This window comes from Canis lupus, chromosome 3 (assembly GCF_011100685.1).
Source record: "Canis lupus familiaris isolate Mischka breed German Shepherd chromosome 3, alternate assembly UU_Cfam_GSD_1.0, whole genome shotgun sequence".
NCBI classification, from domain to species: domain Eukaryota; kingdom Metazoa; phylum Chordata; class Mammalia; order Carnivora; family Canidae; genus Canis; species Canis lupus.
Window position 1 is genome coordinate 498,951 of NC_049224.1, and position 18,974 is coordinate 517,924.

The following is an 18,974-nucleotide window of genomic DNA, read 5'->3' on the forward strand; positions in this document are numbered from 1 at the left end:
GGGTAAAGAGTGAGCCACCCCCTTTGAAAAAAATTACTTATAGGTAATCAGGTCCAACCTTCATTATCTATCCGAAAGATAATCTCTATAGCAGTGTTTCTCAAACCAGCAGCGTCTGCATCCGCTGGGAATCTGTTAAAAACGTAAAATTTCAGTTTCCACTTCTATAGTACTGGGTCTAAAACTCTGGGGTGGGGCCAGCAGTCTGTGTTTTAAACGAGTCTTCCCGCCCTGCCTTTGGGTGGTCAAATAATTATATTATTTACTGTCAATGTTTTTAAGATTTTTCTTTTCTCTTTGCAAATTACTGTTAACTTTCCAGAGTTTGGAAAATGCAAAATTATAAAAAGATGATGAAAGACACGGATTGTTTAAAGACATCTCCCTAAGAAGAATACGGTGCTTTCGAAAGAATTCCGTCTGGCATTTTGAAGTGCTCGTTTCGGCAAGGGGTCGGGGGCCAGCTGTAGGTGGAGGGAAGTTGCTTCTTCCAGGATGGGGTCGGAGCAGGCCTTCACAGATGGTCTACATATTTCCATAACACACACCTACTATGAACTTGTTTGTCATTTGACTCACCTACGTCAGCCTATTATGACGAAATGTCATCTTGACCAAAGAAAGTACTTTTCTAAAAATCTCTGAAGAGAGATCAAAGGTTTTAAATAGACTGTACTGTGGGATGCACATGTTGAAAATGATACTATTTTCCCGGTGAAAACTGTGTTCAAATAGTGTCTTGTTAATCTGTTTCTGTGGATAGGCAGAGAAAGTTTCCCTCCAAAATCCCGTGGAAGCTGCACGTGGAACTTTTTGAGAAGCTGTCAGTGTTACCCGGAGGGTTCATGCCATCTTACATCCGCGCCGGCAGAGGAGGAGAATTCCAGTTGTTCCACGTCCTTACCGACCCTGGGAATGGTGGCGTCGTATCAGGCCTCCTGTCAGGTCTGCGATGGTGACTTACGGTAATTTCAACTTGCATTTCCTTAATGACTAATGATGTTGAGCAACTTTTCATGTGCTCATTTGTCATTTAGCTACCTTATGATTCAATCAATTGCTTTTTTTTTTTTTTTTTTACTTAAATGAAAGCACATGTCTGTACAAAGACAAGGATCCTTACCATGGTCTGAACTGTGTCCCCTCCAAATTTATATGTTGAAGCTCTCACTCCCAGTGTGACCATATTTGGAGACAGGGCCTATAACTAGGTAATTAAGGTTAAAAAAGAGGTCATGAGGGTGGAGCCTTGATAAGATAGCTGTAGTGTCCTTATAAGAAGAGACTCTGTAGGGCTTGTGCTAATGCCCATGCCTCCCAAAAAGAGGAGATCATGTGAGCACACATGAAGTGTCTCTTGTGTAGGCCACCCAGTCTGTGGCGTTCTGCTATGGCAGCCTGAGCTGACTGGTAAAACCCTCACAGCAGGATTCATAAAATTTGTATTACTTGTAACGGTAAAAAACTGGAAACCACACAAATGAATGGATAAACAAGTTGTGGTACACACACATTAAGGAACTACTGAGCAATAGGAACGAATGGACGGTCGACGTGTACAGCAACACGGACAAATCTCAATGATGCTGACTGAACAGACCAGACCGACAAGGAAAAAAGAGTTGTCACTGTTACCCCATTTCTGTAAAAGTTTAGAAGGTGCAGAGACCCTATCCTATAGTGACAGAAAGAAGATCTGCGGTTGCCTGGGAGGTGAGGTGTGGTGAGAAATGAGAAGGAAAAATCACAAAGGTACAGGAGGAAACTTTAGGGGATGATGAATACATTCACTAGCTTGATGGTTGTAGTGGTTTCGTGTATACATATGCCAAACTTACCAGACTGTATACTTTAAATACATGCAGTTTACTGGATGCCAAGTATATAGTTCAATAAGGCTGTTTTTTAAAACAAACAAACAAATAAACAAACAATCTGTGGAATCTTCCTACGATCTCTAGGAAACTCCAATTTTGTGTTAAAATGTTTTTTTTTTTCTTTTTTCCAGTCTCTGAAAGAAATGGAAGAGAAAGTGCTTCACTGAGAAAGGGCTGTCATACATATGGGAATCTATGGCTTTGTATCTTCCCTTAGGAGGCTCCTGGAACAGAATCCTTGCCCCCACCCCAAGCCCCCAGCCTTCTCATTACCTTTGGAAGTAAAACAAAAGCAAAACAAACCAAAGTCAAAGGGCCAAAAACAAATGGCAGCAAAACTCAGAAGCGGGGAGCCAATGATTACACTCGGACTGTATCTTCTGTTTCTGCAAGTAACAGGTGACCCTCTTGGAGGATGGAAGGCCCTTTCGAAGCCTTTCCATCACGTTTGGTAATTTACGTCAGGAACGTTGTGTTACCGAAAAGCCTCTAGAGGTAAAGACGCTAAAATCCAGAATAATGTGTCAGTCACGGCAGGCAAAACATTGACAACACAACCCAAAGTTGGACATGGAGTTTCGTTAGGAATTCAACACCTGCTTCCATTTCACGGAAGCCTTGGAAGATGCAATAGGGTCCGCTGCTTGGCTTTGGGTAAAGTTCACAGGGAACAGGAGGGTGTCCAGCCCCTGCCCTGCGGGGACTGCGCTAAGTCACGTTTATGCGCCCAACGGGAGAGCCAGTGTCCTAGACGGTACTCGGTGGCAAATCACCGTGGAAGGAAACTCTCTCCAAAGTTGCAAATTGTTCATTTCCATTTAAACATTTTAAAGGTTTTAGGCGAATTTTGTGAGTTCTGACCATCTAGCTTGTAAGTCGTAGAGGGACGCCCAAGCTCCGGCCCTAACGCTAGGTAGGAGGTCGGCAAGTGTCCCGGGAGGCCTGGCGTCACCCCGCCCCCCTGCCCCGCGCCACCCAGAGACGCACCCGCTGCACCTGCTCCGCCCGGCGCCGCGCCCCGCCCCGCCCCGCCCCCGGCACCCAGCAGGGGGCGCTGCCGCCCGGGAGCCGTGCCTGCCGCGCAGAGGCCCTGGGACCCGGAGCCCTGGCCGCCCCGGGCCGGGCACCCGCCCCCCAGCTCCGCTCCGCCTTCCGCCCCCGCCCGGCCCCTGCGCGAGCACCCTGGCCGCTGCCCCCGGGGGAGACCTTGCCCGCGAGCCGCCGCCTGCGCCCGGCGCGCCCCCAGCTCCCGGGCTCCCGCCTCCCCGCGCGCCCCCGGCCCTGAGCCCCCCCCCCCCCAGGAGCGCCAGCCCGAGCCCCCCCAAGGAGCCCCAGCCCCGAGCCCCCCTCCACCCCAGGAGCCCCAGCCCCAGCTCCCCCCCAAGGAGCCCCAGCCCGAGCCTGCCCCAAGGAGCCCCCCCCAAGGAGCCCCAGCTCCGGGCCCCCCTCCACCCCAGGAGCCCCAGCCCGAGCCCCCCCCAAGGAGCCCCAGCCCCAAGCCCCCACAAGGAGCCCCAGCCCGAGCCCCCCCCCAAGGAGCCCCAGCCTGGGCCCCCCCAGGAGCCCCAGCCCGAGCCCCCCCCAAGGAGCCCCAGCCCCAAGCCCCCCTCCACCCCAGGAGCCCCAGCCACAGCCCCCCCCACGGAGCCCCAGCCCGAGCCCCCCCAAGGAGCCCCAGACCCGGCCCCCCCCAGGAGCCCCAGCCCGAGGCCCCCCAAGGAGCCCCAGCCCCGGGCCCCCTCCCAGGAGCCCCAGCCCGAGCCCCCCTCCAACCCAGGAGCCCCAGCCCGCGCTCCCCCCCCAAGGAGCCCCAGCCCCGGGCCCCCCCAGGAGCCCCAGCCCGAGCCCCCCCAAGGAGCCCCAGCCCCAAGCCCCCCTCCACCCCAGGAACCCCAGCCACAGCACCCCCCCAGGAGCCCCAGCCCGAGCCCCCCCCAAGGAGCCCCAGCCCCCCTCCACCCCAGGAGCCCCAGCCACAGCCCCCCCAAGGAGCCCCAGCCACAGCCCCCCCCAAAGGAGCCCCAGCCCCAGGCCCCCCCCAGGAGCCCCAGCCCGAGCCCCCCCACAAGGAGCCCCAGCCCCAAGCCCCCCTCCACCCCAGGAGCCCCAGCCCCGAGCCCCCCCCAAGGAGCCCCAGCCCCAAGGCCCCTCCACCCCAGGAGCCCCAGCCTGCGCTCCCCCCCCCAAGGAACCCCAGCCCCGGGCCCCCCCTCCAGGAGCCCCAGCCCGAGCTCCCTCCAAGGAGCCCCAGCCCCAAGCCCCCCTCCACCCCAGGAGCCCTAGCCACAGCCCCCCCCAGGAGCCCCAGCCCGAGCCCCCCTCCACCCCAGGAGCCCCAGCCCGCGCTCCCCCGCCAAGGAGCCCCAGCCCGAGCCCCGCCCCCCCAGGAGCCCCAGCCCGAGCCCTGCCCCCCCAGGAGCCCCACTGCCCCGGACGGCAGCCGCCCCCCGCCCCCCCCCCCCAGCTCACCGGCCCGGGGCGGAGGCGGCCGACCGACCGCGCGACACCGCCGCCCCTGGCCCTGCGCGCCCCGCGCTGCCCCGACACAAAGGCGCCTCCGGGGCCGGGGGGTCGCGCCCCGGGGCGCGGGGGGCGGGGTGCTCCCGGCAGGCCCCTCCCTCCCTCCGTCCCTCCCCGCCCCGCCCCGCCCCGCCCCCGTCCCGGAGCCGCGCGGCCGCAGGATGCTCGGGCCCCGCCGCCCCCGCTCAGCGCCGCCCGCGCCGCCCTCCCCGCGGCTCCCGGTGCTCACGCCGCGGGCGCCCCGCCCCCTCCCCTCCCCTCCCCCCTCCCCGCCCCGGGATCGGCGCTCGGGCCCGCGCGGCGCGGACGACCCGGCGAGGCCTGGGCGGGGCGGGGCCCGGGGCGCGGCTCCCGGCGGCGGCCGACATGGGCTGCTTCTGCGCGGCGCCCGAGGATTTCTACTGCGAAGTTCTGCTGCTCGACGACGCCAAGTTGACGCTCACCAGCCAGCAGCAGGGCATCAAGGTGGGCGGGGGGCTCGGGCGGGGGGCTCGGGCGGGGGGCTGGCCGGGGGGTCGGCGCGGAGCCCGGGCCGTCGCGGGGCGGGGCAGCACCTCCCGGGCGGGTCGGGGCAGTGCGCCGCGCCCCCTTACCCCGCCCCCAGGTGCACCCGCAGCCCGCCGAGCCCCGCGGCGCCCCCCAGCCCCGAGGCGCGCCCGCCGGCCGTGTCCCCGGGGCAGCCTCCCGCCGCCGGGTGGGCTCCGCCGGGACGGACTGGGCCCCGGCCCCGCCCCGGCCCCGGCCCCGAGCGAGCGCGCCCCACGCCCCAGCGCACCCCCCGCCGGCGCCCCGGGCGGAGCTCTGCGCCCGCTTGCCGGTCCTGGGAGCGCAGGTGCTGCCGTCGCCCCGGAGAACCTGCCCCTGCCCCGGGCTCGCGGGTCTGCGCCCGACCCCCGACGGGCGCGCCTGCGCTCGCCTGCTCCGCCGCTCGCAGGGGTCGCAGGTGAGCGCAGGGGGTCGCAGGGGGTCACAGGTGAGCGCAGGTGGTCGCAGGCGGTCGCCATCGCAACACCCCGCTGTCTTCTTCCCCACACTTAGCGCAGCGGGCCCGAGAAGCACCCGGAGTCCGGGAAGGCCCAGGCGCCCCCTCTGTGCAGGGCGGCCCGGGAGCCAGGCCCGCTGCCGCCCGCCTCCCGCATCGCCCTGCGGCTCAGCTTCCCGCCGTGCACGCGGTTCACACGCCCTTCCGCAGCAGGACAGGGGCCCTAACGCCCCCAGTTAGAGCCGCAGAGCGAGTTAAACCGTGTAGGAAAGTGTTTGCAACATTGTTTCCCGGGAACTATAAGAACAAGTCGACACACTCCCAGTGGCTGTTTCCTTTCAAGGCCGATAAAAGACTCTTGGAGAAAAGGGTGTTTCATATTTTCATATTTTATATTTTCACCTTTTATGTTCCGCTTCCCCCCTCCCCTGCCACCATGAAATCAGGAAAAGAACTTTTCGAGGTGATATAGCAGTTGTTTGGTGTCCTGTGCAAATAGGCAAAAAAAAAAAATCGCAAAATGTAAAATTTTGATGATACATAGCTTCTCTTGGGCTTGGGGAAAGGAACAATTAGAAAAAGGTAACGGATGATCTGACACAAAAACAACAAAGAAATCTTTCTGAAGTGCAAAATCTGAAGTCAGCCTGAGCGTGAGCTTCCTATTTAACTATGAAAGCCGTATCCCTGCCGGCCTGGAGCGTGTACATTATTCTGTCAAGAGAGCAGCCAGGACTTGGGATCAGATGGAATGATTTTGTCAAAGAAACATGAATAAAAGAATCCTGATCCGTGATTACTTTTTATAACCTGATGGTGCTTATCTTGTTTTGCAAATACGTTGAAAATCGAAAATCGGTGAGTGATTCCAAGGCAATAGCAACTTTATAATGCTGTTATCTTGGATACATGCCATTCAACTAAACAATAATGGAAGCAGGCTTTTGTTGGAAGTAGTCATTTTGCAACAGGCTTGGCCTCTTTCAGCGTCACAACAGCATGCCACGATTATTTTGATGGCCATATGTGTAACACAGATGCTGTCTGTTGAAGTTAACCATGTTATCTGTGACTAGCAGGCTACCATTGAATGCATGTGTTAAGCACCTATCTACTTGTGGTATGTCCTAAATTAAACACACGTGTGTATTTATAACCGCAGTAAGGTACGAACAGCATCTCAAGAGTAGATGGTGTTCAAACATTGAATGGATATGTGTATGTTATTATTCTGTACACACTTGGCATTTTCTTTAACTCTAGTTTGTAAATGAAATAGTAACCCAAAATGTAAATGGAATAGCCAATAGCTACTATTAGGGTGTTTCCCCCAGGAGAGTACACTTGGTAACTTTTATTATTAATGAAAGTCATAATTAAGCATATGATGTCAGTTAGCCCATTTTCCCCTGAAATTAAAATACAAAAATCTTTTTTATTTTTCAAAAGGGTTTCCTAACATTTTGAGATGACCTTTCTCCACATTCTGTCTCAAATGAAATGAAGAGAGTTCATTTTGCATGTAAGATTATTCACCTACATCCCTTCAAGGAAGCAAATTTATTGATTCCTAGTTACTTAGTAATTTGCTTGTATTACTGTGAGTTTAAAAAACGATTACGTGTCGTAAATTCAGATAAAAGAAATATCAGAGAAGCTTGGTAAAAACATTTTTTTTGTGTGCCACTTTGGGAACAAAAGCCCACATTTTGGATTTGTTGATGCACCAAATTACAAATTAAAAAGTTAGTTATGAAAAAAATTTTTTAAAAGTTACTTATGAAGTGATTTCCTGCAGTTTAGATCAAAGTCTTTCGACTAGAAAAAAAAAAATTTGATGTGTCTGCTTCCATGGAAAGCGTTTTAGCCTAGAGACAATAGTTGCACATCTTATGTGTCAAGATGAGTAGCATTTAAACGGAAAATGATTTTTCCATTTTTTATTTAAGCAGTAAAATATGTTTGTATTCATATTGATGTTATATAGAAATTTGCTTCTTAACTTGCTTTAGAGGTGACCTCACCTTGATAAGCGGGAAGTCTTTGGCACGGAGTTGGCAGTTTGAGCCCCATCCAAGACTTGAGAACCCAAGTTTATATAAAACCAAAGCTATTGGTTTGGTGTCGGCCCCCACAATAGCTTTTAGCTGTTTGTTCTATGCTGCTATCTCTGTTGTTTATTTAAGTAAGAATTTCTGCTGTGGTTGGTCTTTCAGTTTTTTGAGTAATGTTTGTTCAGGGAAACTTTTGTTGCGTCCTTTGTGGTTCTCTGTGCCGGGGGAGGTAGAGACCTTTCTTTTTGTTCCCTGAAAAAGCAAAATTTGATTGTGGTGCAAAGTACTTGTATAAGTGGTTATTTGATTAGCAAAAGATTCTCAGGGGGGAAAACATTACAAGGTTTGATGATAAATTTAGTCCTCAAAGTTGCTGCTGCAAACACGAACTAGATTAATGTCTTTGTTTCGGCGCGGTTTTAGAGCTCTGAGCGGCGGTGTAATAACCACCGAGGTGCTCGTTTTTCCCTTTGTTGCATTTGATGAAATTAATGAAACCAACATGACAGCAAGATGAAAACTCCATTAACTTTTTTTTTTAAAGGTGCTACTGAGATATACAATTCACACAGTTGAAGTGTACAATTTACCCATTAACTTTTAAATGAAGTGACTTCCTAATCATCGCGAGGTTTCTGAAAAAATGCTGTGAGTCAGCGTTGATGCTTTGATCAGAAACTTCCTAATAAACTAGAAGAACGGTTAGAAGGCGGGGACTTAAATTATATGCATCTCACTTCCCAAGAATTGTAAACTTTATTCTTCTTGGGCTGGTGAAGAAAGCGGCTAAGATGATTGGGAACACGGGGCAAGGCACCAGCGCTTCGTAAATCGTATGACGTGTGTGCGTAAACACCTGCGTTCATGAATTGCCTCCTAAGGTCCGGAGTCAGGGACCTGGGAACCATAGGTTGAAGCAGGTAGTTCTGCACCCGCGCTTCTGTCAAGGTGAGCGTGCTGCGGGTCTTGGCTGGAGGCCGAGTTAGATGTGACTGGGATGGAAGCGCCCCTCGGCGACGCCGCATCTCGGTTTTGAAATTCGGATAGGGGATCTGTGCCGTGGCTGTCTGAGACAGACGGTGGCATGACTGTTCCTTCAGGTGGCTGCTTGCAAACAAACAAAACAAAAACCAATGGATGCTTGCTTTTAAAACCATTCATACTATTTTTTCAGCTTTATTTATTATTTATTGACAAATGAAATCAGATTAAATTGGACAATGTGATTTGATAGAGCGTAAGTTGCGGGAGGCGTCCCACTATCCCCCCATTAAGGTAACGAACACGTCCATCCCCTTTGTGGTGGGAACATGTAAGTTCTCATCTCTTAGCCAACTTCTGTTCTGTGATGCAGCCCTACCAAGGTCCTCAAACCGTAAATGCCCCAATCGTAGACGTCTTTTTCCTTGGAGAACATTATTAAACATACCATTTATCAAACATGGTTTGCGAGTGAGTTAAGAGTAACTTAAGGGGAGAAGCATGGCTGGTTACTTCCAGCACCTAACGGCTGTGCTTCTCTACTGCGATTTCCTGCGTGTTTGGTGGACCGCATTTTTTTTTTTTTAAAGTCCTGTTAATATAATTGTTCTTGAATTCTGTAAAGCTAAGCTTAAACCGACTTTGAACTAGACTTTGACTAATGCAGAGCTTTTAGGGGGCACCTGGCTGGCTCAGTCAGAGGAGCATGTAACTCTTGACCTTGAGGTCATGAGTTCAAGCCCTGTGTTGGAAGTAGACTTACTGGAGGAAAGAATAATCATTTGGATCTTTGGTTGCTTTTGAGCGTGGGTGGTGATGGAGGTCAACCTAGAGAGGAGGGTCGGGACCCCTGGGGGAGCAGAGCGTGTTTCCGGACCAGAGGGCGGGTCGCCACGCGAGTCCCCTTCCTGCCTGTCTCCTGCTCTAGGTGACGGGAGGACAGCGGAGTCCTCGGCCAGTGAAGCGCCTGTCTTGCGGGGCTACCGCTTGTCTTGCATCGGATGCGGCTCTGAGGCCTAAGGGCACACACGGTGTCAACAAGTTAAATACTGGGTTTTTGGGACAAATGACAAGTCTTTCCTTCCTGTGCACCGTGTATTTTTCTGCAGGCTAGCAGATTTGGCCAGTCGGGGCGGGACTTGGCGTGCCCGCGGCCTCCGTGGGGCTGGGGCCTGGCAGCCTGCACGTGCGGCTCCCGTGCTTCAGCCGTAGGTGTAGCACACGGGAACGTCCCTCACGAGCCTGCTTGGGGTCCTTTTTCTTTTTAAAGAGTTTATTTATTCATGAGAGACAGAGAGAGAGAGGCAGAGACACAGGCAGAGGGAGAAGCAGGCTCCATGCGGGGAGCCCGACGCATGACTCGATCCCAGGACCCCGGGGTCATGGCCTGGGCTGAGGGCAGCGCTAAACCGCTGGGCCCCCTGGGTGTTCCGGCTTGGGGTTCTGAAGGGCAGCTGCCCCCTTCTGCGTCACAACATTGGTTTCTACGTTCCGCGTGCGGAGAGCAAGCAACCACCTGCCGTGACCTGCTCAGCTGTGGCCTGGGTGTGTGGAGGTCGAGAACCAGCCAGGGTGGTTCGTGACTCGAAAAGCCTGTCACTGGACTTGGGTGAGTCTTTGCCGTTCCAGAACACGCGGGTCACGTGGCCCCGTGAGCCGTGTGTGTTCCTGTTCTGCTTTTTAAAGATTTTGGTTCTATATCAGAGAGAGAGGGGGCAAGCGGGGGAGCAGCCGGCAGAGGGAGGGAGACGCAGGGCCCCCGCTGAGCAGGGAGCCTGATGAGGGGCTGGGCGCGGGGCTGGGTGCGGGGCTCAGTGTGGGGACTAGTATGGGGCCGGGTGCAGGGCCCGATGCAGGCTGGTGTGGGGCCAGGTGCGGGGCCCAATGCAGGCCAGGAGCAGGGCCCGGGTGTGGGGCCAGGTGTGCAACCAGGTGTGGGGCTCCATCCCAGGACCCCAGGAGCATGATGTGAGCTGGGGGCAGACACTTGACCCACTGAGCCACCAGCGACCCCTGTTCCGCTGTCTCAGGGACAAAGAGCACAGTTCCTCCGTGCTGTGAGTCCATCGCCCTGTAAGCAGCGGGTTGCTGGGAGGTCCCCCTGGGGGCTTTCTGAATAATCACCGGAGATCAAGGGTCTGGCAACGGCTTCTGAATGTGTGAGAAGTTTGCTTTCAGGGATGTCGCGGTGCCAGGAGGAAGTTAGGATGAGGGGTTTGGGCCAGAGGTGCTGAGTGTGAGCCCGGCTGCCCACCCACGGGGCCACTGGTCCCAGCCCACCCACAGGGCCAGCCTTGGGGGGACGGGGACCCTGTGCTGGAGGTGGGGAGGCGAGGACTGGGCCAGCCTTGGGGGATGGGGACCCGGGGGCAGGGAGGTGACAACCGGGCCAGCCTTGGGGGACGGTACCGCACCGTCTCCGCACCGAGGCAGCTTCCCGAGCCAGCCCCCAGCCCCTGCAGGTTCTCCAGCCCTCCGGGCCCCACCTTGGGCTTTGTCCGGAGCCCAGTTTGCCAGGCCCAGTTTCTGTGGCCTTACCTGTCGTCGTCAGGTTGGCTCCCGTCCAGCATTCTCGCGGCTCCCAGCTCGGTCTGCGTGTGGCAGCCTCCGCGGGCATGCGGTCACCTGCGGCTGCCCGTGTCCCTGCCCCGCTATGCCTGCGACTGGCTGGGCCTCCCTGGAACAGGCTGGTGGGTCCCTCCTGGGAGAGCTGGGCTGTGGCCGCTGCCTTGGGATGACCGGGGATGACCGGGAGGCCGTGACGACATGGGCACATAGGGGTGAAGGTGTCAGCTCGTGACACTGTGTGTGATCCATTGTGCGCTGGGGGCCCTGCTGGTGCCGGATGCCCCGGCATGTGATGCTGGTCCCCCAGGGCCGGTTGTTACCCGGCCTGTGCTGCTCACAGGCGGCGAGGCTCCCCCTCGCTCCCAGGTGCCGCCTGTGACACCCCTAGCTCTGGGCCTGTGAGCTCCCTACCGAATCGTCTGGACACCGGGATCGAAAGTCGATCGGCAATCAACAGAAGATTAATTCCCGGTTGTCCGTTGTGCTCCGATGGCCCACTTGCCAGTTCCTCGGCAAGGGAATGGGTGTTTGTCATTTAGCAAAGAGCCATCTCTGTTAAATCTGACGTGTAATATTTTGAGAAAAAGAAAGAAAAATCCCTCAAAGTTCCCGGGGGCAGTAAAGCACCGTCGTATCCACTGTCACATCCTTGAGGACCTGGAAGGGTGCCAGGCACGTGGGTGGCGTCAGCAGGTAGGGTCACATGGAAGGGTTGATGGAGCGTTAGCGGAGCTGGGCCTGCCGCGTCACGGGCTCCCTCGGTTGCATGGTCAGGGTTCCCAGCACCCTGCGTGGCCCTTGACTGTTGCTGTCGCGGTGCGGAGGGGACCTGCCTTCGTGCTGTGCGCTCTTCCTGCAGCCGCCTGGTCGAGGCCTGGACAACGGCCCTTGCCTGGGTCCCGAGTGCTCCTGCCGCTGTTGCGGGTGAAGATGTAGCGCGTCCGGGGAGCAGATCCTTGAACACGCGTGTGGCTCTGACCGTCCCCCGAGACACAGCGAGGAGTTGCTGCGGGTTGGTCCCATGCAGCGTGGCATGGGGTTTCCTCCTAGGACAGCAATGTCGGTGCCCGGGGACCACCGAGGACACTGCACCACCCTGGCTCCTGGGCTTCGGGCGGGAGGGCAGGCTCCAGGGCTGGGGACCGACGGGGACGTGGTGGTGGAGCTGTAGGGGCAGCTGACACCTGGGAATCCCGGCGGCCTGCGGGCTGCGGGCGGCCCCCGGGGAGGAAAGCCTCGCTCCGGGACCTGCCCGGTGCCCCCTGGGACCAGGCTCCGTTGGAACCTGGTCCTGCCGGCGCGAGCCCTCGGTCGGTCCCCTGCCCACGGGTGTGCAGCAGGCGCCGGGCCAGAGGGCAGGCCAGTCTCGGGGCGCACCTGGCACGTTGCCGGGCTGCCTGTTCTGGGGGGACAGAGACCCAGCGAGGGGCCGTGAGGGGCCAGCGTCCTCAGGAGCCTCTCTGGGTCCCGGCTCCTGGCCGCCCGGGGGCAGGGGAGGGGGGCTGGTGGGGAGGACGGGGTCAGGGTTGATGGAAAGCCAGTGGCCTTCCTGCCAGGCCTGCCTCCTCCCTGGTTCTGACCCCCCCCTCCCTCCCCCTCCCTGGATGCTCCCTCCTCCCTTCCCCCTCCCTCCTCCCTCCCTCCTCCTTCCCCCCTCCCAGGTTCTGAGCCTCCTCCCTCTACCTCCCTCCTCCCTCCTCCTCCCTCCCTCCTCCCAGGTTCTAACCCCCCTCCCCCCTCCTCCATCTCTCCCTCCCTCCCTCTTCCCCCTCCCCCTTCCTCCTCCTCCCTCCTCCACCCTCCCTTCACCCCCCCCAGTTGTCCTTCCTCCCTCCGTCTTCCCTGAATTAAATCTCGGTGGCTCTCCGCCCTCATTTCCTGCTGCCCTCCGGAATGTGGCTCTGTGGCACTCCTTTCAGGTACATAATTCGAGGAGGCGCCCTTTTGTCCCAGGGAATCTTTTCTAAATTGAAAAAGAAAAAAAAAAAAAAGAAGAGTTTCCTCACATGGGATTTCTTTTCGGAGCAACACCATGCTGTTGCATTTTAATTTTTTAGCTTTAAAAAAAAATGCCAATTTATCTGAAAGGTCTGGAGTTTTTCTTTGGTCTTTATTTCGTAAACCTTTCACCCTGAGTCTTCTAGCTCCGATCTGAGTATCTCTTCAGGAGAGAAAATTAAAACCTGGTTAGGGACCCTTTGCGCTCAGGAAGGGAGGCTGTGGGGGAGCAGAGGGGTGAAGCCGTGGGCTCCCGGGGCCAGCAGGGCGCTGGCGGGCTCCCCGCCCCATAACCGATCTCGCGCGTCTGCAGCGGTTACAGGGCACCTGGAGGCTGTGCGGACTCTCCCCAATTCCTCGGACGGCCACCTTTTCTGCTTTTCCTCCCTGACACAGTTTGGACGTCACGTTATGGGGCAGGTGTTTGAAGATGCGCTGGGCCTGGCGGGTGAGGCCGTGCAGGGCTCTGGGCCCATGGGGGGCCCCAGCGGCTGTCCTGGCTGCGTATGCGCTGAGGCAGGGTTAAGACAAAAGCTGTTTTAGGGGAAGTGACATAGTCTTAGGACAAACTCCTGGGTGGCTGTGTTTCCAGACTCAGAACTTTCCAGATTCTGGCAAAATGATATGTATGTCGACTACGCGTCCTGTGGCAGCCCCCGCAGCTCGCGGCACTACCTTGTAACGAGCGCGTGACCCTGGGGCAGCTCACCACCGGGATATGCACACTGGCTGTGTGTGGGGCGAGCAGAGACTCTGAGACGCCGTGTGCATGTCGCGGTGGGACGGACATGTCCCCTGATCGGGGCCGATTCAGTGGGGCACGTTCCAGCCAGGAGGAGGGTTTAAAGAACATTTATCACCTGCAGGTAACGTGGGTCTGGATCCAGGAGCAGCCAGGCTGGATGATTCAGGGTCAGGGCCTCATGACGTCATCCTCAGGCTGAGCGTGAGCATCGATCACGTCAGGGGCTCAAGCTGGCTCTGTGCTCACTGACGGGCAGGTTGGCAGGCCTTGGGTTCCCACCATGTGGGCCTCGCCTGGGCTCTGAGTGCTCCAGCACACGGTGGGATCCCACCCCCTGTGCCTCGTCCTGGGCTCCAAGTGCTCCTGCAGCACAGTGGGGCTTCCCTACCAAACCTGGTTGCTGAGACAGAGCCGAGGTGGAAGCCACAGTCTTTTTAACATGATGGCTCTCCTGCCATATTCTCTTGGTTACACCAGCCGACCTTGGTGTGAGAGCGACTGTGTGAGCCTGAAGAGTGGAGGTGAGGGTCACTGGGAGCTGTTTTGATGGTCAACCGCCACAGTCATCAACTGAGGTTTGGCGTCCGACTTAAAACTCACAGTTTTCCAGTCTTCCTGGGTTCTGGGTTGTGGAGAGAGAGAGTGTCGACCTACGTAGACTTTGGTCTCATCAAAGTGACGACTTGTGAGGCTGGACTGGGTCTCGGAAGCCCATTGGGGGTGGAAGGTGGTGTTGACATCGAGGAATGCATCATCAGCTGCGGAAGAGGGGTGTGTGCGAATGCCAGGCGCAGCAGCCGTGTGCCGGGCAGCACCCTTGGTGCCGGGGGGTGGGGGTAGATGCGATCGTCACCATCTGGAGCCACAGGCATGCTTTGAGAGGCCTAGAATTTTATTTAGAAATAATCTGTGCTTGACGAAAATACTTTGATGGAGCGTTTAATCAAAAGGGCAGCCTGCGTCGCGGGAGGAGAGGATACGGGCTCAGGAAACCCGGCGTCCAGCTCCAGCGCTTTCGTTTCCTAGCTGGGAAAAGTCCGTATTTTGGAGCCTTGCTTGGTCCCTTGTAACATTAAAGCGATGCTCTGTTATTCCTCCGGCTTCACAGGCCTTGTGAGGCTCAAAGTGATAATGGCCGAGAAGCTCCTGCAAGCCCCGGAGAGCGGTGGAGCGTTAGTGATGGGCGTCCTGCGGCTCCAACACTTGCTGGCAAGGGGCCTTCGAAGGGTTATTTACCTGCGTCAGGGAGGTGAGGGGGATGAGGCCGCTGCCTTGTAGGAGCTCAGCTGGAGCCTGGTGCGTGATGTGACAAAGACCCCGTAGGTATTAGGCACGTGGCGCAAGGCCGTCAGGAGAGTAAAAAGCAAAAAGATGACTTAGGAGGTCTTTACGGGGCTCTACACCGTGAGCCAACTTGCAGTCCGCGAAAGGCCTTTATTATTGGTGTCGCGTTAGGGACCCGAGGACTGGCTTGTTGGGTGGGGCAGAGACCACCTGGGGAACAAGGACCAGCTTCCTCCCGCCGCCGCCACCCTCTCCTTCTGGTGTTGACCTTTGTGTGCCGCTCGCCACACTTCCAAAGGTTGGGGCTGAAGATGTGTCCTTCGCGTGGAGGGTGGCATGCGTCCGTGGGCTCACCCGGCGTGAGGGGCCGCGTCACGTGGGGTGATCCTGGCCGCGCGACTGCTTGGGTCCCCAGAATGAAGCTTCGGCTTGGAAATCTGGCAGGACGTGCTCGGTACAGTTCCCCGTAGGAATAGAATTCTGAGTCAGGACTGGAGACCTGCAGTTTCGTGGTTGTTGTCTCAGCGATGGCGACTTCGAGTTGATGATGATTTAGGCTTTGTAAGAATCTGAATTGCCAGGGCACCCGGGTGGCAACGGCGCTCAAGCGTCTGCCTTGGCGCCGGTCATGACCCCGGGGACCTAGGTGGAGCCCCCCACGGTGGTCCTTGCTCAGTGGGGGCCTGCTTTTACCTCTGCACCCCCCTGCTGTGTATGCTCCACGTCGCACTCTCTCAAATAAATACAAAAATCTGAATTGCCTTATTTTGAGGACCATGAGAATTTTGATAAATCATTATTTTCGCGGATGCCTGGGTGGCTCAATGGTTGCCCTGCCTTTAGCTCAGGGCGTGATCCTGGAGTCCCAGGATTGAGTCCCACGTCGGGCTCCCTGCGTGGATCCTGCTTCTCCCTCTGCCTGTGTCTCTGCCTCTCTCTCTCTCTCTGTTTCTCATGAATAAATAAATACAATCTTTAAAATAAAAAAAAAAATCATTATTTTCTAGAATCATTTGTCCCATAAACCCTGAAGAACTTTGCCTTCAGATGGCCTGTAAGCCCTGAGGCGCCCCGGGAGAGGAGGCTGTGACTGTGTCACGGAAGCATAGGTATTGGTGCAGGTGCGAGGGTGACTCACGGAGAGAGGGACAGTGGACCCTAGGCTCACAGCACATCGGTCCCCTCATGGCACAAATATCCCGTGTGTCGTGGTGAAGAGACCTGTGTGTCTTGCGAGTCTGCAGGTGAAAAATCCTGGAGTTTGCACACGGAGGAGGACGCTGCGTGACCTGATGTGTTAAGCACGGCTTTAACGCTCGGGGCACCTGCGCTTGAGCGATGCCATGTCCTGAGCCCATATGTATACATTTTTTTAAGTATGAAAATCAGGGCTCCTGAAAAACGTGTGCACATTCTGTAAGGCGTACCTTTGCTTTACTCAATGATTTTCCTGAAAACTCTCATTTCGAATTCCTTCGTGTTTAAACGCTTCCCACCTGGTGCCGTTGAAGTCGGGGACCAGGTAAGGGCGGTTGCCGGGGAGGTGCTCACGCTGCCCGGGCCTCCCCACCTGGAGCCCTGAGGGCTCGCGGCCTCCCCTCGTGCTGGCTATGGGCGTGCAGGGCGAACATTCGTGAAACCGTCAGGGCGGTTCAGCGTAGACGAGGCCTGCATGTGTGAGGCACCACCTCGTGTGCCCCAAATCTTACTGTTGAGGCCCCGTGTGGTTTCGGGGCGCAGGAGCTCAGGCTGCCCCACAAAGCTGAGACGGAGGGGAGGCTGCTGGCGACGCGTGGGGAGAGCCCCAAGACTGTGACAGCGGCGACAGCCAGTGGGTGGTAAGGGACCGCGGGGGAGCCCGGCGGGACTGTGGGCCCTGGGCTGCGGGGTGGGGGGAGAGCTGGGCCGCAGCTTGGGGCACAGCAGGTACAGCTCCGGACACCCGTTGCACAGATTCCGGAACCTTGTCGGCCTCAGGCTGTGTGCTGGGCCTGGGGTGGGGGGGCGGTGAGGCCCACGCCGCGGGAGCTTCCAGTTGGGGCAGGAGCACCCTGACATGGGGCCGGTGGTTGAGCCCGGCTGCGAGGTGGCCATCAGGGCCTTGCTGTGCACACCCACGTGGTGGCCCCCGGGTGCCCCCGCTTTCCTCCCCTGCAGCGGCACTGCCCTCCCCCTCCCAACCCTAGATCCTGGCGAGTATCACGCATGATGCCTGTGACATGAGGTGCTTCTTACGCTATGTCAGTTTTTTTTTTTTTAAAGAAGATTGCTACTTTTTTTTTAAGATTTTATATTTTTATTCATGTGAGATGTGACAGAGAGAGAGAGGGAGAGGCGGAGACACAGGCAGAGGGAGAAGGAGGCTCCATGCAGGGAGCCCCACGTGTGACTCGATCCTGGGTCTCCAGGGTCACGACCTGGGCTAAAGGCCAACGCTCAACCCCTGAGCCTCCCCACAGCTAAAGTTCATTAGCTTTACATTTCTTTTTTAATTTAAATTCAATTTAGTTAACATACACTGTCAGGGATAGAATCTGATGATTCATTGGTTGCATATAACCTCCAGTGCTCATTACATCAAGTGCCCTCCTGTATGCCCATCGCCCAATTATCTCATCCCCCCACCCACCATTCCTCCAGCAATCCTGTTTGTTTTCTATGATTAAGAGTCTCTTATGGTTTGTCTCCCTCTATGTTTTCATCTCATTTTATTTTTCCTTCCCTCCCCCTGTTTATCTGTGTTGTTTCCTAAATTCTACATGAACGAAATCTGTATTTGTCTTTCTCTGATTGTCTTATGTTGCTTAGCATAATACACTCTAGCTCTAGCCATATCATTGCAAATGGGAAGATTTCATTCTTTTTGATGGCTGAGTAATATTCCAGTGTCTGTATTGTGTATGTTGTAAGAAACGGGTCCAGTTTCCGTCTTCTGCACGTGGCTGTCCAGGTTTCCTGACATAGGGGATGTCTTGAACAAATCAGTTTCTCATATTAGGAAATGATAGAACTTTGCTTTTTAAGTTCCCATCCTCGTGGTCCCCCTCGCCACCCGCAGCTCTTGTGCTCTAGACCCCCTGCTCATCCCCATTCCCCGTGTCCAGCAGTGCTCTTCCGGGGCTACTTCTCTTCTGGGTTCTCTTCGCATTGCTTTAGTGTAAGTTTACGCTCCTTAAATTAAGGACCAGGCACTTCCGAGGCCCGCGAGCGACAGTTTACTCGGACGTGTGTCCGTCTGCGGCCCCCTGGCGTGGAGCCCCTGCAGCCGGCCTGAGACCCGGCACTGGCCGCGCTGCCGCTGTGCCCCGGGGGGACCTGGGCGGCCCTGCACGCCGTCTGCACCAGGCCAGGACCCAGGCTCCTCAGATGCAGCCACCTCGCCCCGTCCCGCAGGCTGGGACGCCGAACCCCGAGGGCACAACCAGCCCTGCAGGGAGCTCCCAGCCATGGGTTCCATCAGGTGCTTGGGGGGATCTGGACTTGCAGGAAGCTGAAAGAAGCTGCGGCAGGGGATTCAGCGCCTCTCCAGGACCAGCCGGGCCCCTGCCACGCTGGCGGTTGCGCCCCTCCAGGCTCCTGCCTCGGATGCATGGGCCCTAGAGAGGAACTCTTGGGGTTTGGCATCTTAAAATTTCCCTCTGCCGAGCCTTGTGTGGTGATAGGAGACAGGGAAGGTTTACCACCCCCACCCCCTTTATGGTGGTTGTTAAAAACCGGGTGTGTAACGTGTCCGTTTCTCAAGGACGGAAAAGGCGGAAGGTTAGGAGTGTATTTCATGAGGTCTGAACACAGCTTAGGGTTAATCTGAATTTCTAATCCTTCTCTTTGACGTGATGGCGTAATGGTGCTTTAGCACGTTGGCGACACGCTCCGTGTACACAACTGTCTCACTTACAGCTTCGCGTATCGATCGTGTGTATTTGATAACGTGGAAGCTTGCTAAATCTGCACTTTGGAGGCCTTCG

At 56.3% G+C, this 18,974-nt stretch overlaps 1 protein-coding gene across 1 annotated transcript in view; it reads left to right on the plus strand.

Annotated features, from left to right (window-relative positions):
• Positions 1-4,710: 4,710 nt before the first annotated feature.
• EPB41L4A (erythrocyte membrane protein band 4.1 like 4A) overlaps positions 4,711-18,974 on the plus strand; it is a 180,509-nt gene continuing 166,245 nt past the window's right edge. The window contains exon 1 of the mRNA XM_038532143.1: positions 4,711-4,862. Coding sequence (XP_038388071.1) covers positions 4,764-4,862 — 99 coding nt within the window. The 5' untranslated portion in view covers positions 4,711-4,763. The remainder of the gene's footprint in view (positions 4,863-18,974) is intronic.